The sequence below is a fragment of the Hipposideros armiger genome, unplaced genomic scaffold (genome assembly GCF_001890085.2).
Source record: "Hipposideros armiger isolate ML-2016 unplaced genomic scaffold, ASM189008v1 scaffold_324, whole genome shotgun sequence".
NCBI lineage: Eukaryota > Metazoa > Chordata > Mammalia > Chiroptera > Hipposideridae > Hipposideros > Hipposideros armiger.
This window is the reverse complement of record NW_017731674.1, coordinates 1,821,433-1,843,966: the sequence shown is the minus strand read 5'-3', so window position 1 is coordinate 1,843,966 and position 22,534 is coordinate 1,821,433. Positions and strand designations below refer to the sequence as shown.

General features: G+C 46.0%; 1 protein-coding gene across 4 annotated transcripts in view; it reads left to right on the top strand.

Annotated features, from left to right (window-relative positions):
- ATF6 (activating transcription factor 6) overlaps positions 1 to 22,534 on the top strand; it is an 87,748-nt gene that overhangs the window by 37,163 nt on the left and 28,051 nt on the right. For all 4 annotated transcript variants that reach the window (XM_019660692.1, XM_019660694.1, XM_019660695.1 and 1 more), the window contains 5 exons: positions 1,087 to 1,215; positions 4,535 to 4,648; positions 5,626 to 5,725; positions 9,346 to 9,413; positions 11,338 to 11,452. In XM_019660692.1, the coding sequence (XP_019516237.1) occupies positions 1,087 to 1,215; positions 4,535 to 4,648; positions 5,626 to 5,725; positions 9,346 to 9,413; positions 11,338 to 11,452 (526 nt within the window). The remainder of the gene's footprint in view (positions 1 to 1,086; positions 1,216 to 4,534; positions 4,649 to 5,625; positions 5,726 to 9,345; positions 9,414 to 11,337; positions 11,453 to 22,534) is intronic.

Sequence of the window (22,534 nt, the reverse complement as noted above, 5' to 3'; positions counted from 1 at the left end):
TGAAGCAACGTCCTCCACAACTAGACTGAAGAACAAAACAACAGCATCTTGTCTGTTCCTCTTCCCCCAATTCCCCAGCGTTGTTCCCATCCCTCAATTCCCCAATAAAAATCTTAAAAAAAACACACCAAACTTCCAAGTATGAGTAATTCCAAGGTCGTTGAACTTACAAATCACCCGTTAACCATACAGGTGGCCACTTTTGGTTAGACCCTCCCCAGCTCTGGAGGTGCAGTACTGCACCCCAGAGAACCTTCCTCCGAGAGCCACATGGCTGCAAGGGCCCTCTGTGCGTAGAATCTGGGCTCCCTCTCCTGTGCCACCCTCAGCAGGTCCCCTTTGTGTTCAATGTCAGGATTATAAGCGGTGTGAGTTAAGTGTGTGGTGGTATAAAACAGAAGACACACAATCCATGTTACTGACCTCTACACCCAGGACTAATGAGTTAAAATGTTACATAACTATTGCGGTATTTCCCGTGTGTGCGCGCGTGCCTCAAACTACTTATGCCCATCAAGAGGACATACGCTGATGAATGAAGGTGTTAGAGAGTGGAGGAAAAGAAGTAAATGGGAAATTTTTACATGTAAATAAAAATGCAAGTATTTTTATAGTAATTTTTGTTAGCTTTCTTTGATGTCTGCCCTCAGGGATAGTGAAAGGCTGATGAATTTGGCTGTTGATACAGAGAGCAGTTCCCATTTCATCGGAAGTCTTGCCTCATTGGAAACAGCCACCTGCAGTATTGGGAGACCTTCTTTTAGTCATTACCTGAGTTTAAACTTTGTTTATGTGTGCGCTGTAATTATTTCTACTTTATACAGTATATAACAGTGTTTTTAAAAGATCCAGAATGCCGACTTTGTGAAACAGCGTGTAAGTAAGGGGTTTGCATACTTGTAAACGTGTTCTCAGGGTTGCCCCGTGCAGACGCCAGGCTGTGGGCCAGCCACACCGGCGAGCTGTGCTGTCCTGCTCCGCGCCTGCACCTGCCCAGAGCTGGGGGATGGGGCTGCATCAGGGTTACACAGAGCAGGTGGGAAGTGGTTTTGTTTCACTTACTGTTTTGCATTTTTACATTTTCAGCATTTTGGAACAGGATTCTAGAAGAAGGAACCCTGGTTTGAACCCTGCACTCCAGAGGCGGCGTCTTCTGGGATTTTCTGCCAAAGAGGCGCAAGACACATTGGATGGTGCCCAGGAAAACAGCTACAGGTAGAGGGCTTTGTGCTCTGCTCGCCTGCAGAGGCTGACATGAGCATTCCATAGGGCAGCTTACGTCTCAATTGTTCAGGCGCAGTTGTAAGTAGCAGACAAACATGTTCCTGGGGCTGTCAGTCGTTTCCTGTTCTGATCACTTCTGAGAACCAATTTCCTTTCGGAGACTTTCCCAGTTTGAGAATTCCTGTAGCGGTGTGACCTTAAATCTCAGTGTATACGCACCAACATACATCTTGAAATGCACACAATATATACACGTTTGAGTGGGTATCAGCCCATTAATTTGACGCTCTTGCTTTTATCGTTACAAATGCTGATTGAGAGACACCAAACGTGTTTGTGCCACATTTGAAAGCATCGAATATGCTGCACTCGTTTTGAATTGAGTTCTAGGCGATTTATTTATACTCTGCTGTGACATTTGTACTTGTTTCTTAATGCAGCCTATTTTAGATTATGTTTCATTGTTTAGGAGAGTTGTGAGAACTGGTCCAAATAAAAAAGATTCCAGTCCCATTGTTTATAATTCTGTATTTCCTTGTCATTTAATAAGTAACTGCGTGTATTTTTCAGTCTTAGAAGTGTATGGTGTATGAGATGACTATGCAATTTGTCGAGCACATTGGGAAATTTCTGAGAGTGAAAGGTGGTCTAGCGATTATGCTGTCAGGACGTCAGGCTTCAGTCCGCACTGCCCTGGGCCAGCGGGCAAGGAAGGCCACGCGTGTGGAGCTCTCCCTGGCATTGTCTTAATTTAGTGCTTTATCTGCCAAGGTCTTACTCCTGAGTGTGTGCTGGCAGTCTGGGACCCAGGCCATGTCAGGGCCGGTGCGGACCTGAGGCGTCCCAGGCCGCGTGTTGGCAAAGGTGCCTTTCTCGTCCCTCAGCACCACCCACTCGCTCTTTTTCCTGGTATTTCTTCTATCAGATTTTTTTTTTCTTTCCCAAAGAATATTTTTGGCTGATAGAACAAAGCCAGCCAGCACAGATGTGCAGAAACTATTACTAGAGTTTATCACATGGAAATAAAATTATAAATCAGAAACGTATTTTCAAAAGCAATGTGGACTTTCTTGGTGGGCTCCAGCACTTGTGTGTGTATAAGTAGCTGACCTGACTGTTAAAACAACGTGGATGTGACAGGTCTGTTGTGGTTTGCAGTGCGGCCAGCAGCGTCTTCTAGAGGCATCTGGGATCCCCAAGTACCAGGCAGATTTCCTCCTGAGCGCAGAGGTCTAGCTGACCTGCTTCTGTGCATGGCCACTGCGCGTGTTGTTACTGCATAGCGTCATTTGTCTTGTCCCATCCAGCCTCACCCTGGCAGGCAGCAGGCAGGACGTGGAGACGCGGCTGCACGAGGTGCAGGGAGGAAGGTCTGTGTGTTTTGGCAGGTGCTGCTTTTCCCTCGCATGGGTCATGCGTAGAAGTCTCTTTGTCCTCCACTTAGTTCTGCCACTCTGCCACGTGGTTTGTCAAGGGGCCCAGTGACTCCGGTGTTGCCAGAATCAGTGGGAACTCTTGTCTCCGCCCGGCATGATCGCTCCTCAGCAGTTGGCTCCTTGAAACATTCTGCGTTTCACTACGTGTTCTGGTTTCTTCCTTTTTCAGGCTGCTGCTTTACGATCTTCTTTGTGGGCACCGCCTGTGTCCAAATCTCAGGGTTTGAAACTATGAACCCTTGTTTTCTTCCCCGTAGGTGACTCATCCATAACGTAGCACAAAGCCTTCATCCACGTACCGACAACTCGCAACTTTATTTCCCACCCAGACTTCTGACTCTAGACTCATGTAGCCGCTAGTTCCCGTGACACCTCTACTTTACATTCCCCCCCGGACACTCACCCAGGGAACCCTCGCTCCCGCTCCCTGGCCTGGCTCCGAGCACCTCTCGGCAGCCGCCGTCCTTTCCTCTGTTGCTCAAGCCAGAAGCCCGGTGGCCCTTTCGATAGTGCCATTGACACTCTTTCCCAGAGACCCGGACTCGGCCCCCTGCGCCCCCACCGCCCGCTCTGGCCTGGGTCACGCTCCTGCCGGGCCTCCTGCTGCCCCTCGGCCTCCGCGGACCCGTCAGCGTGAGGGCATGGTGTGAAAGCGCACAGAAATAAGGCGCTTCCCATTACGGGCAGGAGCTCCGTATCCTCGTGAGCTTCCCTCACTCGCTCACAGCTCCGTGGCGTGTGAGCCCTCTAAGTTCCCTAAACCTGCCCTTTCCGCCCTGCCTCTCTCTAGAACATTCCTCCCCGGTTCCTTCTTGTCATCCTTCAGGCCTTGGCTGAAGTGCCGCCTCCTTCCGTGACCTGCCTAACGTAGGTGCTGCCGTCGGCTTCCTGTTTCAGCTGCTTGTTTGTTTCTTCTGTATATCTTGCCACCATTTGGGTCTATGTCATGTGTTTCCTGTCTCGTATTTGGTCCATCTTCCACACTAAAGTCCTGGGGGAACAGGCGTCATTTCTTGGGTTCTTTGCTGGGCTCCCAGCACCTAGCACAGTGCCTGGCACACTGTTGGTGTTCAGTAAATATTTTTTGAATAAATTAATGAAAAGTGTGAATCAAGCCACGTCCAGTTTTATGTGTTAATGTTTTTTCTTTTTGGGTTTTAGCTTATCTGATTTTCTAAATCCATAGCATCGTATATAAAGAAATTCGAGACAGATCTAATATTTCTTAGTGGGGAAGGTGGAGGTAGCAGATGGCAGAGAATAACAGCAGCGGTGTCCCCAGCGGCAGTGCTGGCTCCAGTCCAGGCTCTGCCTCCTGCAGTGAGCCTGGGTGTGAGTCCACACGACGGGGATCACGTGATGCTTAGGAAAGTGCGTTTTGTCAGCTAATGGAGTCGCTGGTGAAGGTCACCTCGTGTCGCCTCAGTGATTCAGATTCGTCCATAGTCCACATTTTATAGTCAGCTTTTTGCACTTTCATTTTTCTCCTGCCAAGTGTTTTAGGCGCCCCCAGCCCAAGTTTAAGGAGACAGTTCAGTTTTGTCAGAACTGTGAACGACACATGGATTTAGTCTGTCACGTCTCCGTCTTTCCTAGCTCGGTGGGCCTTCCCAGGCTCTCCTCTGGGTCACCTCCTCGGTCCCAGCAGCGCCATGTGTGACCATGGAAGCTTCTCATGCACAGTAACGTTCCGTCACGGTGGCTGGACCCGTGGGTGCCCTGTGAGCCAGCGAGTGACGTCGTGTGGTGTGGGTGTTCCTGGTTGTCTCACATTAGACTTGGCCGCTGCTTTCCTTCTGAAGGGCTCACGTCAGTGCTGGCTGGCTGAGGAGCTTGGGACCCCAGGAGACACGTCGTGTGAATGTGTGTTTCAGATCCGACCCCTCGGTGTCCCGCGACAAGGCCCTGATGGTGCTGAGCGAGGACCCGCTGCTCTTCATGGCCCCGCCTCCGTGCCAGCCCCTCATCAACACCACCGAGTCCCTCAGGTGCGTGCGGCTGTGGCGGGTGTGGGCGGGGCCCTGTGCTGAGCGCCGGGACTCGGGCACATGTGCTCAGCTTGTCCAGGTGGCTGAGGGTCGTCAGGTAACCGCACGCACGGGTTGCTGCCCGGTCCCCAGCAGCCCGGCAGAGATGGTGATGGCTCTGCCTCGTGCGCTGGTTTGGGGTCACGTTCTTACACACGTGTTGTTTGAAAACTCCAGGATGACATTAATGTAAAAACTCAGGGACGTGTTAGACTTGCCGGTGGTGACAGTCATAGCAGAGGGTACCTTTTTCTTTAAATTAGGAAGATGATAATTTAAAGACGTGATTCTAGAGACTCTTGCCCATAGAGCACCTTTTCGTATCTGGTTTTCTCTTGAACCTTTTCTTGTGATTTTGGATCCTATCCTTGAACCTCAACGGCTTCATTACAACTGCTCTACAACTGCTCTAAAAAGGAAGCAAAATAAGGGGAAGTTATATGCGGGCTGGGCTTTTTAAAAATTTCTGGTATTGGAAAATTTGGATTATAGTGCATTGGAACTTCCTTTCTCTCCCGAGCATGGGAGTTCATTCTTTTCCTTCTCACGAGGGGATGGTTTTCAAAGGCTGTGACGCACCGTTGTTGGTGGGGGTCCTACCTGCTGTGTGCGCCCCAGCATCTCCGCTGCTGGTGTGTACGCAGCCGAGAGACAGAAACACGTTGTGTGGAAAGTGTCCGTACCATGTTTCCGCCCAGCAGGTGTGTGGCCCCAGCTTTTTGGGAACTCGGAGCTCGTGATTGAGGAGACTGCCGTCTGAAAGGCCGTGTCCTCCTGAAATGAACTTAACATTGAGCGTCTTAGCTTTTCCAGGCCAAAAAGCAGCACTGATCCTCAGGCACCTGGCACTCTGTGGGACCTGTAGAATGGGGTTAATTCCTTCAGCAGGTGAGACTTATTTTTGTGTAGTTTGTCTCATTAATGAAGCTGTTTTACAGGTTAAACCATGAACTCCGAGGGTGGGTTCAGAGGCACGAAGTGGAAAGGACCAAGTCGAGAAGGATGACGAGTGATGACCACAAGGACCGCATCCTGCAGGTGTGTCTCCTGGTCTCCCAGCAGCACTCCGCATCTGTGTTGGAGGCTGCTCTCTCCCCCAAGGACGTGGGAGGGTATGGGAGCCTGAACCACAGCGCCCCCCCCGGCCTCCTGCTGCTCCTGCAGAGCTGTCAGGCCTGCCTTCCCTCCTCAGACTGGCCTTCACACCAGGGCTTCCCCTGTACGGGCACCCATGTCTCCAGGTGAAGTGTTTGGCACAAATGGTAGAACAGACGACACTGGTGATTGCCTGTGCTCTCAGAGCTCTTCAGAAACTCAGGACAACGTGGAAGTGGGGACCTGTGTCCTCGGAGGGCATTCCTGACATGTAGGTCTGCAGATTAATGACAGCTCTCGCTCAGCACCTGCTTAATTGGGCCTCCATCTTATGCTGTTTGCCACAAAGCACTGTTTATTGTCATTCCATCATTGGGCAAATATGTGTCACTACTTCTGAAGCACTTAGCTTGGCAGCGAGCATGCTGCAGGCCCCCAGCAGCCGTCACTGTGGTGGTGAGAATATGCCGGGTGGCGCTCCAGACCCTGGGGACACAGTGGCGACGATGAGAAAGTCCTCGCCTTACGGGGCTCATGTCCTGGTGCAGAGAAAAACAGCAAACAAGTCAAGGCTATTTCAGTTTGCCCAAGAGAATGGTGAGCTCTCTAAGGAAGCAGCAGGAAACGGGGGGCTGTGTGGCTGTCAGACGGGGTGGTGCCGAGGGACTTCTCTGCAGACTGCACTCGGGAATGCACGGTCGTTGCAGCAGCTGGCCCCCCGAGTCTCAGTAGCTTAGTGGAATGCCAGCGTGTCCCCCCGCCCCCCCAGTCTGCCAGCTCTCCAGGATGGCTTTCCTCCAGAGAGTGGCTGAGGGGCCCCGGGGGGGACTCCAGCTCTGACACTCTGTGACTGCCTGGCATGCACCTCTCTGGGCCTCTCCATTGCCCTGTGTCATGTGTCACGGCAGCTGTATTGACTGCTAGGCCTGACTGCTGAAGTCTACAGGCGGTCATGGCCAATGTCACAGGTGCCACAGAGCCCCAGAGCCGCTCAGTGCACTGGGGTGTGATGCACAGCCCTGCGGAAACTTGTGTCTGCCAGAGCCCCACAGCAGACGGAGAGTGGGCTCTGTCTCCCTCTGCGAGCCAGCATGTCCTGCTTTGAGGACCTGGTGGCAGAAGGTGTGGGTGGTGCAGTGCACGCCCCAACCCTTGCTGTCTACGGAAGGGCACAGCTGTTGTGATGGCCTCACGAGGACTTGGCATATGGCCTCGGCTCAGTCGGTTTCTTCACCTCACCTTCTGATGCTCTCATGTGATTTTATCCTGGTCGTTAGCCAAAGAAACGGAGAGCTCACCGTGCAAGGAGTGGTTGCTGTTCCTTAACCTTGAAGGAATTTTGATGCAATGAGAAGAGTTTGTTTTAATTTCACTGCTTTGGGACATTTGGCAGAGATTTGGAGTTTAAAGTCTTTTGGGGTGCATATTTTTGTGTAGTGAGCATAGGTGACGCTCACAAATGTGGGGCTCCCAGCTGTTACAGGGAAAGGAAGGGCAGGGGGGTCTGGACCAGTGGAAGGGGCACAAGTCATGCTCAGTCAGAGGGGAGCACGGCCATTCTGCCTGCGCTGCTGTTGGTACAGAGCCTGTAAGTGGCCCACCTCTCCTTCAGTGGGGAGTCGGAGCCCCCCCCGCCTCGTCCTCAGCCATGGTTCTGTCTGAGCTTAGGGCTCACAGCTGCCCTGCTTAGGTGGCCTTCCCTCATCTCCCCCTTTTCTCCGTCACGTCACCCCTTTCACCTGGCCTGGGGACCCAACAGTATAATGAGGTGTCCTGTGTATTTGATGAGATTTCTGTCATTTCTATGCACAGTGTACTTGATTTGGCTTGTGCCATTTCATAAATCTACCCTTCCCCTGAACTGTGAGTTATGAGAGAAGATAAAGGGTCAAATTAGTGAAAATATTTTTCAAAATGAAGGCAAAATAAAGACATTTCCAGACAGACAGAAACTGCAGTAGTTTGTCTCCAGAAGAAATAAATACTAGAGAGTTGTTTAGGCGCCAGATAGCACGAAGGACGGGCACCAGGATTGGTAAACATTTGGTAAAAATAAATGCCTCGCCCTTGTTAGTATCTTTATTTTGTGTTGGTGTGAATATAAATGCCTTTAAAAGGCTTGTTTTTTTAAAGCAATAACTCGGAACAGTTTGTCGTGGGATTTACAGGAGGTTTAGAAGCGGTAAATGGAATCTCCTCCTAGGAAGTTTTCTTACTGTTCAAATAATATTTCAGGGGAGGCTGTGGTAACTTCTAGATGAAAGTGTGCTCTCCAGAGCAGCCAGTAAAAACCAGGACGAAGAAGTGCAACTAAAAGCCAGGATAGTAAATGATGGTGAAATGCTAAAAACATGTATTTCAACCAAAACAAGGCATCAAAAGGACCAACAAACAAAGAACACATAGGTTAAGTAGAAAATATAAACTGAGGTAGTACCTTGAGCCCAGCCACGTTAGAAATAGAATTCAGTGGGCTGATAAACACAGCAGTTTGAAGGGAGAGATTGTCAAACTAGATTTTTAAGAAGACAAAACCCAACTATATGCTGTTTATAAGAAATAACATTTTAAATATAAAGACACACAGATGGAAAATGGCGCAAATGTGTGTATGCCATGCAAGCATTAAGCCTTAGGAAGCTGGTGTGTCTGTATTAATGACAAGGTCGACTTCCAGACAGAATGTTACAAGAGGCTAAGAGCAGACTTCATAGTAAAAGGACATTAAATCAAGGAGACATGATTCCAAATATAGAGGCTCCTGATAACAAACCTTCCAAATACATCTCGTGGAAATGTGACAGCACTGACGGGAGGACTGGACAGACCAACAGCAGAGCTGGAGGAGCTCAGCCCCACTCGTCTCCAGTAACTGCCTCCCGGACCGTTGTGCTGGTTTCCACCTTTTGCTAAATCCTCCAAGTTACAAGAGCCACAGCGCAGAGGCCCCTTTGTTAGTTGGTGTGAATCTCAGGCAGGGAAGTGGCACATTCGATTTCTGTTTCCTCGTGTCTCTTTTAAAGAGACAGTGTTTTTAAAGCCCCCTTATCTCTGAGTCTGGGGGGAGAGGGCTTGGTTCTTTTGATGAGATCTCTTCAATGATGGCTTAGTCCATAGGTGTTTGCAGGCGTGAAGACTTGTGTTGAGCTCAGCGAACAGTGGGACTGGCTTCGCGCAGACCTTCCATGCTCCAGGAACTTTTCATGGGAAGTCATTATTTTAGGCAAGCCTTAGACGGTACATGTTCAGGAGCACGTTCACGACCTGGCTGTAAAACCTGGGGTACTTGCCTTGAGCTTTGGGGCATTTTTTAAAAAACTTAATGGGAAGTGTCTTAAATGTCTTCGAGTCCATAAGACACAGCTGTCAGCCCAGAACGTGACCAAGGGGGTTCTGACTTCTGTGTTGGTATTGAGTTGTGTAAACTTAATGTGGCAGAATATCCGCAAGAGGAAACCTGAGTGCTTCCCTGAGAGTTGAGTCCATGTCGGTGTAGAATGAGTCACTGTGGGACACTCTTCATGGCATTCCCTTGTGTCACGACATGGTTGTTTCTCCTGCAGGGCGCCCTGGGACAGGGCTCCGACTCCCAGCTGATGGCCGTCCAGTACACGGAAACCACCAGCCTCAGGTGAGCCCGCGGGGATTTAACGGGCTGTAGGCCGGCCCTCCTGTCTCCACTCGTATGTGTGACCTGCCTGCTTTCTGAAATTGTAACCCTGGTTGGTGCTCAGAGCGCTTCCGTGGTCATTTCCAGACACGTGTAGACGCTCCCAGGTGAGATGTCACAGGGCAGCGGTGCCTTTTGTCCCAGTAGCCTTGGCCTTTTCCCGGTGTATTTATGACCATGTCTTTCACATTTTTGTGCTTTTGGTGGCCCCCAAGTGGAGTGCCCACATGCTGCCTGTGTTGACAGCGTCAGAAGGCTGGGACGGGCCTGCTGGGGTAAGGACAGGTGTCACGTAAGCTTCCCGCAGGCCTGAGTTCCAGCAGGCTCAGTGCTCACGCGGGAGTAATATGTGTGGGACAGGCCGTCTCAGCAGGAGCAGAAAACAAGGCCGATGGAAACGCTCCACCAAGGGGCTCGCAGGAACGAGCCTGTTTTTCCCTTGGGAGCATGGCTCACGAATTGCTGATTCAGTGTTTGCACCGACTTTACAGGCCACAGCTGCCATGGACAGTGAGAACTGGCTGCGTTTTCAGAGTATTACAGCCTAGTGAGCAAATGGAATCATCTCCAAGGAGGTTCTGTGACTCACTCACAATTTCCTTTTTGGCCACTCATTTTCTCCTAAGCTAATAAAGATTGTTTTTTAAATAGTTCTTTATTTTTCAGTTACAGTTGCCATACAGTATTATATTAGTTTCAGGTGTACAGCAGAGTGTTAGACATTTATGTACCTTACGATGTGACCCCCCCCCATCAGTTCCCATCCGACATCACAGTTATCACCACATCACTGACTATTCCCTGTGCTGTACTCTACGTCCCGTGACTATTTTGTAACAACCAGTTTGCACTTCTTAATCCCTCCCCCTTTTCACCCAAACCTCCCCAAACCCCTCCCATCTGGCAACCATCAAAATGTTCTCTGTACCTATGAGTGTGTTTTGTTTGTTTGCTTGTTTTGTCTTTTAAATCCCACATATAAGTGAAGTCATATGATATTTGTCTTTCCCTGACTTACTTCACTGAACAAGTTAATGAAGATTGATTGAAAACATACAGATTAGATGAAAACATACAGGAGAGACATCCATGTTTTCTTTTTGGAGAAGAAGGAAGCGTTCTTTCTGTGACTCTCCTTGACTCACGGGCGTGGCTGATTGTGCTAACAGTGAAAGAAAGACCCACGTTCCTGAGAACGGGACGGATCCGTGGGAGCGAGTCTTCGGGCCGGGCCGTGGTTGGGGTGTTACAGGGCTGCCAGGCACTTTTACTAACGGCGGCCAGCGGTTGTAGAGGCTCCTGTGGGACAGGGCCCGTGTGGCCCAGTGTCTGCCCGGCCTGCCAGGTCCTGCCGGCCTCACGGCCGTGCTCATTCCAGCCACAAGGTGACCGAGCTTGCTGTGGGGATGGCTCCAGGGACACCCAACCGAGGAGCAGGGCAGGATCCCAGAGCTGGTTACTTTGTTCCCAGATCCAGGCTCTTCCCACTTTCCACACCAGTGGCCTGACAGGCACGCGCGTGTGTCTTCGCAGGTCTCGCAGAGCCGTGAAAAATACCTCCATCAGACTGAACTTTTGTTACCCCAGATTTCGAAATCATGCAAACCAGTGCAGAGATCATTTTCTGGTACTTTCTTCACTTTTAGGTGCTTTAGAATGCACTTGCTATCGGGTATGTTTTATTTAGAGCCTTGATTTAGAAATGAGAATTTTAGCTTTAGTGAATTGAATCTTACAGATCTCCTGACCTTGGGCATTTCAAATGTTCTTAGAAAAAACGACTACTGCTTGGTTGAGATTCTTGTGATTTGGACGAGCCTTAGGATGGGGTGTCCTGAGCGGTGTGGGTTCTGTGGCCTGACCCCCTTTGCCTCTTCTCCGCCAGCGGAAGCGCGGGCAGCGAGCTGCAGGTGTACTACGCGTCCCCCAGGGGCTACCGGGACTTCTTTGACGCCATCCGCAGACGGGGAGACACTTTCTACGTCGTGTCGTTCCGAAGGGTAAGTGCGTTTGCAAAGAGCAGAGGATGTGCGCTCGGTCCCTGCTCGGGGTGCGGGGGGTGAGGGGGGGGCAGAGCCTTAGAGGTGCGCCCGGGGCGGCCTCTGCGCGCTGCCTGCGTGCCCTGGGCCCCCTGCACGAAGGTGAGGGCCGGGAGTTCATAGTCAGAAAATTTCGCCAACTCGTTGATTTTTTTCGTCATACTGTTTGTTATAACCAAAGAAGTGAAAACAGACATTTCAGTTCAGGCTCGTGGTGGAATTCCCGTTGCTTATTGAGAAGTCGCCTTCCTGGCTGTGGGTTTAAGGTGAACCGCGAGCTGAACCGCGAATGCGTGGGGTGGGATCTATGGATCCGCGCTCCCCACGCTGCGCCGGCCTTTCTGTGCCTCTGGCAAACCTCTGCTCCTGCGTGCAGTTGTGCTGGCTGCCGGTCAGATTATACAAAAGGAAGTGTTTGTGCACGCACTTTTGAATGTTACAGATGTTAGACTAAATGGGGAAAATGCAGAGCTATTTACATCCATCTATCCTTCCTCTACAGTGAAAACGCATTCTTCAGAGAGTGGCCTTCTGAACAGCTGTGTTAGAGTGCCGTGTGATCCCAGGCACAGCAGTGACTTAGGGTTCCTGGTGCTTTGCAGCCTAGCTTCTCTCTGTTTTTGAAGAATGTGGAGGGGGCGTGGTTATAATAAATAAGCTCATACTAACCAGCAAACAGCACGTGACCACTGCAATTCTCCGTGGACTCAGTTCTTCCCCTAAGGTCTAAGTATCTAGCAGCTCAGAATTTTAGGACCAGAGAGTTTTGACACTAGAAGATTAGGAAAGTCAAACCTTTCACATATGTTGGTTATCAGTCACATATGCAGGGAGAGCGGGGATGCTCTGAGGTGGCGTCTCGTGGCTTCTGCTTCCTGACATGCCCTCTGTGCTCGCCTGCTGTCAGCCCTGGTGCTGTGTCTGGGCCGCTCCAGCTCACACTTCACTTTCAGCAGCAAGGGGGCAGCTGGGACCAGCGTTCCCGAAGCCTGCAAATGTTGGCTGATGGGAACAGAGTACGTGTTCTAGTGTTGACAGAGTTATGCTTAAAGTGGGAAAAAAGTAAACTTTTAAAAATGGAATCCAGCACCAAGAAGAAGAGGCTCCACAGATGTTAAAAGGAGCGTGCTGTGCTGGCTTGTATGCCGTGGAATTTACCAGAAGAATGTGGTTAACAAATAGCTGAAGACTTCTCTTAGCTCCAGAGTAATTTCTCTGTTATTTGATCAAAACAGTACAGTATGTATTAGAAGTAGCAGCTGTCAAGCCGTGGGTTGATGTCATGGGTAGCAAGGGTTTTCTAGGGAAGAGAACAACTATTTGTCACAGAAAGCAATCCCAGCTTTTAAAGGGATGTATTTTTACAGAGGAAGACGGATGGTACTCTTTTTAAAATATATGCATCACATTTCTTGCATTTGTAGAAGCTATTTCTCATTAGTTTGCTGTGAAAAGTGCTGTTGGAAAATGATTGCCCCCCCCACCCCCACCCAAATCCTTTGATATTTGGCAGAAACATCTTGGAGTGGGTTGTTGTTAGGCCTCACTGCTTGCTTTTAGGAGAAGGGATGGTGTCTAGTGTCTGCACAGATTCAAGCAGCGTGAGCCAGAAACTGGAAACGTGGCCCCAGTATAGGAAGGCCGAAAGGTGCCGAAAGGTTGACTGGTGATGTTACTGATTCAAACAGCTTGTTCCCATGGAGGGCCACATAAAGGCACGTCACAGAAGACCAATGACATTTCCTAAATGAATTCCTAGACTTACACATAATACATGCTTAGAATAGTGGCCCCATTTCATAACGTGTACTCTCTGCCTCTTGGAAATTTCCATGTAATATATATTATATAATTGTCACAGGCTCGTCAGACGAGCGGCGTGTCCTTGTTATCTGAGGAAGTTATTTTGTAAAGTCTGCTTCCCAGGGGACGCGGGCCCTCTGGTTGGACTCATAGCTAGAGTGCGCACATGGGTCCTGGAGTTTGGCCAGTTTCTTATCTGCACTTGCAAGGCCTTTTCGCCAGATTCTTTCTCTAGATGGGAAAAAATGGGAATATATGAGTTTTGAAAGATAACTTGCTTTTAAAAAAAGTCCTATCTCAGAAGAGAGACTTTTCAAAAAACTTTCTTTTAGAAGGCCTTTTTCTAATTAATTTGTAACTCACTTTGAAATGCACTCTCATTCACGTCCAAAGCACATTATAAAAAATAGAACAGATGATCTGAGTATCCACATAACCCAGGTTTACCTAATGATGACGTCAGTAACATTGTCCATGCCCATTTCTGTTTCATTTCAGTTATATTCAAATACTGATGCCTGTGATGTATAGGGCCAGTATGGTTCAGCAGCTTCTTTCACATATGTAATCTTGTTAGTTCATTACACATAATAAAGTAAGTACTCCTAGTCCTATTTATAGACCAAAAAAAAGGGCAAAGAGAGGCTCAGTGGCTTCTCAGAGGACCCTGAAACGGTAAGCAGTAGAATTATGGCAACCGCTGAGGTGTTCTGATGCTTTCTTCACATTCTGCTGCTGCGTTTTAGACAATTATAAATAGGAAATGTACTCTGTTCCCCCCAAGCCAACCGTGTCTCATTGCCACGTCAGCTGGCAGTTTTACTGAAGTCCTTGCAGAACAATTAAATTTGCTCTGCTTGTTAATTACCTGATTGTAGGTTAAGTGCTTAATTAGATTACACTTTCTTTGCCGGTAAAGAATAACTTAATGGTCTGAAAGATTATGATACATCTTCAGGTTTCAAACCAGGGAGCAGGATAAATAGGCTTGAAGAGTGTCTAGTTTCTTTTTAAAGCAATTGGAAAGAATAGCTTTGCTGTTTCTTCAGAAGGAAGTAGTTGGGCCACAGTAGACAGTATTGCAACAGTCGGTGCTGCAGAGCTTCTCACAGGGAGGTGAGGCCTGTGCGTGTGTAAATGCGTTTCACTGGGGTTCTGGATAAGGCATGCCAGATCCCTGAGATCAGACACATTTGATCTCAGGCGCCTTGTTAAATGACTTACTGCTGTGGTTTAGGGGGCTTAGTCATTTGTTCCTTGGCTCTGTAACAGATTGCTAGCTAACAGAAAAAAAATTCTATTATTTGGACTTGTCAATTGCAAACTCTAAAATAACTTGTTTTATGTTTGAAAAATGATTGCTCTGTAGTCTCTGTAGCTAGACCCATATATAGAATATCCATGGACACAGAGCTTCCAGCTTGTGAACAACCTGAAGTCTCCGAGCTGCTCAGGAAGGTGGGCCCGTCCCTGATAGGACAGGTTTCCGTCTGTTCATTGTGTGTGTGCTCTCGGGGCCTATAATGTGTTCTTCACTTGCATCTGTTCAGCCTCCCCTTTAGTTGGCGAACTTTCTCTGGGCCTGGATAAAGCGTGCTCGTTCCGTTTTGTCTTTCTACAAGGTCTGGTGCAAGTCGCTGCACACGGCAGAGCAAGTCCCAGATAAGTCCCAACTGCTGTTTATTTGTGCCTTTTAACCTTATTTGTTATGCTTACCATTCAAAAGATCTCTGGAAGTGGGGTTTGCAGAAACAAAAATGAGGACATTTTTCTCAATAGATGTTTAAAATCACTTTTGTAATTCGAATAACCATGAAGATTTAAAAAATACATGGTCTCCTTTGATGTGGCTGGACCTTTGGCTGCAGAATGGATGCATTCCTGAGAGACTGCCAACTCCCCCTGAGTGAAGTGGGGTTTAGTAGCTGTGAGCTTAAGGTTTTGGTAGTTTCCTTCTCATCAAATTTCAGATTTTTCATCACAAGGAAAGAAAACATTTCCTGAAAGCAAAACTGCATTCTAAGAAAGAGCACTTCTTCACGTCATGAAAATTTGAAGGAAAATGTTCTTTGCCGATTCATCATGCAGACCTTCCACCTGCCTTTCTGTCCCGACTCTGCCCTGTGACTTCGCCTCTCCTGTCCTTAGGGTCCTCGTCTGTAAAATGATCAAGTTACAGCAGACTTGCACTTTGCTTCCAGCTCCAGAAAGCTGTGCTTCTTCTAATGGTGAACACTGACCTCTTAGAAACCTGTAATGTTGTGTTGAATTACAAAAGTGACTCAGTCTACTGGAGTTAGTGCATTTTAAGGGTTTTGAAAAACAAACGTGAAAAAACAAAATGTCAAGTTACAAGGTAGGCCCATATATTAAACTTTGGGTTTTTAAAGCTGGTGTCTCGGAACTTATTTAATAATCACTTTAAAAGTGCTTACAGTATGCCAGTCTTCAATCCTCAGAATCCTCTACAGCTGGGGAACCCGAGGCCCGAGAGGTGCATTTGTCCAACGTGACACCGTGTGGAAGTGACAGGCCAGAATGTGGCCCAGAGAGTCTGGCTCCAAGGCCCGTGTTTCTTTGATCACTTCCCTGTGTTGCCTTTTCTAGAACTTTTAAACCCAAATGTCTCAGCTTTCCAAGTGGTCACCTAGGAGTTTAATTCCATTGATCTCTCTGTTTAGAACATACTTGGAGTTGCTTCAGGTTCGTTTTCCAAGGAGAACGTGAGCAAAGCCTAAGCCCCTTGGAAAACCAGCCACACGCTAATGTGACCGTGGGACGGACAAGCGCCAGCAGGGAGGCCGAGGGAACAGGTAGAGACACAGAAGGAGACCTGCAGCCGAGTGCCACAGATGAGGGGCAAAAACGGACTTTTTATTTTATCTGAAAACTGGAGGTCGAGGAAGAGGAGTTCAGAAAGGCGGTGGTCAGCAGTGTCGGGTTTACAGGCTCAAGGAGGCTGCGAGATGCGGAGACCCATTTGCTGTGTGAACATAGAAGTCATCAGTGACTGGAATAGTGATGGAACAGTGATCAGAACAGAGTCCAGACTCAGGCAGCGGGGAGGCAGTGCGAAGGAGTCCAGGGGGGCTTTGGTAAATTGGCATTGAAGGGAGGAGGGGATAGCCCGCAATAGCATTACGGGAGAACCACGGGGTGGGGGTTTGAAGGGTAGGCGACAAATCAAGGTAAAGTGTAAGGTACATAGAGACTGTTGTGGTTCATTTATATCCATATGAATGTAGGAATGTAGTATATATTTTATTTTTGACAGATGTTTTAAAGGAAAATAAACAATTCATTGTTTGTTCCTCATCTGTATTAATGTTTTCTATTTAAAGCAAAGCATGGAGAAAGTTGAAAACAATTTTTGTTTACTTGGGGTAGGACTACAAAAAATAAAACGAGTATGGAATTAAAACCACATTAAAAAAATAAAATCATATTTAAAGTATTGCTTGAGACATCAGAAGTCTTCTAAATTTTAAAAAGGAGCTAGTTTGTAATAATGGTAAAGAGTTTTAGAAAAAAGTTGACAACCATTTCTAATTTAATTTATATAGAGATGGTCTTGGAGTTGTTCCTCATGTAAAGTCAGAAAACTAGCAGAGTAGCCTGTTAACTCATTTTATGTCTAAACAAAAATTTGGTGCAAGCTTTTTGATGATGTCATACACTTAATTGTGGGGCTGCAATCATTATCGTTAGGAAAAGTTGAAAGTTGGTGATTTATGATGTGACTCAGGATTAAGGTCTGAAACACTCGTGTCATTTCCTCCCCTCCCCCATACGTGCTGAATTGCTCATTTTGGCTCCGATTTGTTTGACTTTGACACCGTGAGCAAAGTGAGCACTGACACTTATTTGGTGTTTCCTGAGAACTCCTAAGGCTAAGAGCTCTGTGCCGTTCATTTCCAGGCATCGATGCTAATCTGTAAAGAGCCTGTGGTGGGTGGGCTTAGAGGACTGTCCCGGCTCACCATGTGGGAACGAGGATGGACGAACGGACGAGACGGGGCGTTTCTCTGCCAGGCCTGCAGCACCCCACGGGCAAGAGCCATGTCTGTCTCCGTCATCACTCTTGCCTGGCACCTGGCACCCAGCACGGACCCGGGCGTGCGGCAGGCGTCCAGCGAATCCTGAGCGAACGGATGGACGAGCTGGTTACCTGGTCCATCAGTCTGACACCGTGTTCTGAATATACCATCACCATATCGTGTTAGAGAATTTGTTATAGACAAGCTTCTTGAGTATTTTTCTCAGGGCCGTCTATGTCTCGTGGTAAATCTAGAAATCAGTCTTTGAAACTCAGTGAATTCAAATGCATTTAGAAAAGGCTCGCTGTCTGCAGGAGCGCTGTGCCCAGGGATCCTCGGTGTCGCACAGCCAGAACGCTGACCATGGGCGTGCATGGACAGGAAGACACGTTTCCAGTTAGGGTGCTCACAGACGGGCATGTCATTCTGAGCTCTAGATGAGTCAGCACACACTGAAGAAGTCGTATTTACAGAGGCCTTTCTGTAATGTGTGTCTGCTGTCCTAGCAGGATGGGTGATGCTAGAATTCTATCCCTCGCACAGTGCTCGTTTTGACTATGGAAGGTGTTCAAGGAAAGCTTGCCAAATTGTTTCATCTTCCATAGCCTATATTTTGAATAATTTTAGTCACCTATGTCTGATTATCATATGCCTAGAAATAGGCCTTAAAAATGAAACTGAAATGATTTGTACAGAATAAACAGGCCCCTGTTATTCCATTTAAATTTTATAGCAATTTTCTTCTGAGTCCACTTATTATTGAATAGAAATCCAGTGACTTCGAGTCTGTTAAGAGCAGCCTGCCTTGGAGGGGGTGTCAGCTGCATACTGTAGTTCCTTAAGGAGGCTGCTTGCAGATTCCAAATGTGCTTGAAGACAGCGAGTTCATTTCCTGCAGATAAACACCCAGAAGAGGGATTGCAGGGTCATTTTGTGGTTCTAGTTTCAGTGTTTTGAGCACCCTCCATACTGTTTTCCACAGTGGAATAGTTGTTTTTAAACAGCTTTATTGAGGTACAATTGACATATAAGAAATGACACATATTTAAGTGCAGTTTAGAAGATTTGACATGTTTATACCTGTGACATCATCACCATAGTCAAGACGATCACCTTCCCATCGTCCCTGAGAGGTTTAAGGGTCCCTTCCCCCTTTGTAAATTCTCCCCAGTCACTCGTTCCATCATCAGGCGACCACTGATATTTCTGTTACTATAAAGTAGTTTATACTTAAAAACTAATTTATATGAAGGACTCCTACATTATGTACATCTTTTTCCAGCGTAATTATTGTGAGATTCACCCACATTGGTGCTGGATCAGTAGTTCATTTCTGCACTGCGGGGTTCCCCACCTCGAGGGGCGGCACCGTGTGCTCCCCTTGCACGTTTGGCTCTGTGGGTACCTGTACAAGTGTTAGTGGGGCACGTGCTCTCACTCCTCTTGTGTGAACACCTAGGAGTAGGCCGCTTGCTTATATGGCAGGTGCGTGTTCAGCTTTGTAAGAAACTGACAAACTGTTTTCCAAAGCGGCCGCACCGTTTTACACCCACCAGCGATGTGCGAGGCCAGTTCCCTGTCCTTGCCAACACTTGATGTGGCCAGTCTTTTGACTTGAGCCATTTTGAATGGTGTGTAGTACTAGCTCATGGCTTTAGTTTGTGTTTTCCTGATGACTAATAATTTTAACCATTTTTCCCTGTGCTTATTTGCCACCTGTATATCTTCTTTGGTGAAGTGTATGTTCCAATTTTTTGCCCAGTTTTAATTGGGTTGTTATAATTGATTTCAGAGTTCTTTATATATTCTGGATACAAGTCCCTTATCAGATATGCGATTTGGATATATTTTTCCCCCACTATGTTGCTTGTCTGTTCAATTTCTTATCAGTGTTTTTCCAAGAACGGAAATTTTAATTTTGATGAAAACCAATTTATCAGCTTTTTCTTTTATGGATGGTGTTTTTGTGGTCCTAAGAAATCTTTGCCTAACCCAAGGTCACAAAGATTTTCTCACATTTTCTTCTGAAATTTTTATAGTTTTAGGTTTTATGTGTAGGACTATGGTCCATTTTGAGATAATTTTTGTGTACGGTGCAGGGAGAGATCAAAATTTACTTTTTACATTTGGATATCTAGTGTGTATGATAGGGCTGCATTTCCATCCAGTAGCTTTAATGGAAGAATTAAAGCAAAGCCAAGTTTAAAAGGTATACTAGGCTGTTATCCTTAACTCTCTTGTTAGGTTGTACATTTTGCTGGAACTTCTTAAAACAGTATCCTGTGTTTGAACTTCTCAGCCTCAAATTTCCAGTCTTTATACTTAACCAATGAAATGTTATTTATATACTCTTTGGAAACATAACATATATTGTAGATAATTATAGCAAAAGTGTAACGGGTAGCAGAAGATATTGCCAAACCAAGATTCTGGAGACCAGATGAAATAAACACGCAGCATGTGCTCATATAGATTTCAGTGCTAGGAAATGCACAGAGAAGTAAGCGAGAGAGGAACTAAGAAGTTCTTAGGAGAACTTTCTGCTACTTTTTGTCTAATTTGCTAGTGTTTTTCTCTTTATTTAGAAAAAGAGAATTAGACTCTAGAACTAATCTTTTCAAAATGCATATGTTATGTGCACGTGAATGTGTGTTTATACATATATACACATACACATGCTTTAGCTGTTAGCTTAAAGAGTAGAAAACGAGCACAGGCTACAGATAAATTTATCCCGTAGCATTGTACAGTCTTATTCAGAAATAATAACAAAAAAAGTTTTCCCACTCAGCTGTGAGTCACTGCTTTCTGGTTTAGTGGAGAAAATAACTTGGGTGCTGACGCAGCATTTTTCTGTGGGCTCATGTAGCGTGGGCTGTGGAGTCGGATGAGTCTGGACCCCAGCCAGCTTTGCTCTGCCGCTTCCGGACTCAGAAGACTTTAGGGAAATACTTCCCAGGGCCTCAGTGTCCTTGTCTCTATATGGCAATATCAGTAGTTCCCTCTTCCTAGGCTGAGAACTTTAAATGAAATAAGCACAGCACAGTGCCTACCACATAGTCGGTGTTCAGTATGTGTCTATTTCTCTATCAGGGGCTTGACCTCTGAGGCATATGACTACGGTTTCAAGAACCCATAGTGGATAGGACAAGGGGAGGGAGTTTTTCGTCAGATGTAGCGCAATCATCCATGATTCCCCCGCCCCCCCCCAGTTCTCCATAAAGAGTCATTGTAATATTATTTTCCTTATCATCCACCACCAGACAGAAAATTAGCACATTAGGGAAGAGTATGAAATCTGCAAGATTTTACAACAGTGGCTTTTACATTACTATTCATTATCTAACTGGGTTTATGAAGGCTTGATGTAGATGACTCAGGCCCTTTTGGGAGAAAGGGAATCATAAATTTGAAAGGAGGGGCTCTTCCAAACAGAAGGATAGGCAAAATCTAGAACCTCTTACAGTAGCCTTTTAAAAAGTGATTTTCGGGTTTTTGGAAACATTTCCTATATTGACTCTGATTCAGGGCTCATTTAACATAATGTCCATAAAAACTCTATAGAGACTTAGATTACATACAGAAAACTGAGTAGCAGCAGATACTAGGTTTTCTGCTGTTTTTAGAGTTTATTCAAATTGACTGTATATTCATTTTGATGGATTCAGTGACAGCATCAGCTGATAGTTGAAAAGAAACTATGTCGTCTTTAATCTGACCTTTCCACATCGATATCAGATAGGAGCCATATGACTATGTTACGAGCTCATCCAGAAGATATAGTGAACACTATTTCATTTGTGGCATAAAGCCAGTCTTGTTTGCTTATAAGTATTAATAACATACACACATAATCATAGACAGATTCTAAAACAATCACATCGGCTTAGGTTTAGTAATTGTTAGTAGATGTTACTGCTCAAGGTTGCGATTCCTTGTTTCTCATTTTTAGATGAAGCCTGTTACCTGACATTTTTATATATGATGGAAGTCTGTTTATAGGTTATTAAGAAGATCAAAATTTAATGATAAAATAGTTTGAATTCAGATTATAAGTAGTTCAGATCTATTCTGATGAAACAACCATACTTAATTCTGAGGCTTTGGGGTCAGCGTTTAGTTATAAAGTATATCTTACTTATTTTTTACTAAATATGTAAGTGCATATAACACTCTCCCACACAAATAGAAGTGGTCAACCTAATTTCTGCGCATATATGTTCACTGATTATTTGAAAGCTATCATCCTCCTAGGATTAGTTTATCAATTTTGTGTTTGGCTTATATTAGGGAGAATATAGTGTCTTCTTAAGCAAAATACTTATTAATTAGGGCTAGAACAAGTCCAGACTCAATTGCTTTTATTAGTATTTTTTGGATTTTACTATATGTAGTTGACATGAATTTAAAATATAAATTCAAGAAGGCATATTTTCCACCTACCAAAATGGGAATCTTAATTTCATTTTGAAACAAAAAGTTCTATGTTAAGAAGGTAAATGGTAGTAGCAGATACCAAAAATCCTCAAATTTTAAAACTAGTAGTGCCTCTTTTGTTGCCGTTTAAGAGAAAATATAAGTATGAGATATCGTCACAGCATAAAAGGTTTCTTTAGACCTTTTAAGAATTGATTGTATTATCCAAAAGCTTATATTCATGTCAGGTTGTGACTATTTGAGTAATTGCTTTTATAATTACAAGAAGTTCTTCCAAATGCAGCTATCCTCAAAGAATTACTATTTAATCAAGAGATTTAACCAATCTTTCTGTCGTTCATCCAAAAAAATAGTTACTGAGTAGCCATTAAGCTCCAGGCTGTTCCTACTGAAGAAAATCCAGCAATAAGCAAAACAAACAGCCTTTTTATGTTGTAGAGACAGATATAACAAGTACACACATAAATATGTAAGGGAATTTCATTTTGTGATAAGTGCTAGGAAGGAAAATCCAGAAGACAGAGTACTGTGTTTCCCCATGTATAAGATGCTCCCACGTATAAGATGCACCTTAATTTTGGGGCCTGAAATTTGAAAAAAATGTATTACATAAAGTTATTGAACTCAAGTTTTATTCATCATAAAATTCATACAACTCATCACTGTCAAAACTCAGGCACTGGAGAGGATGTCTTGCTTGTGATATATGACATGCCGAATCCTTTCTCCATGATGGTTTTTGTTTGCTGAACACTTTTTTTCAGTA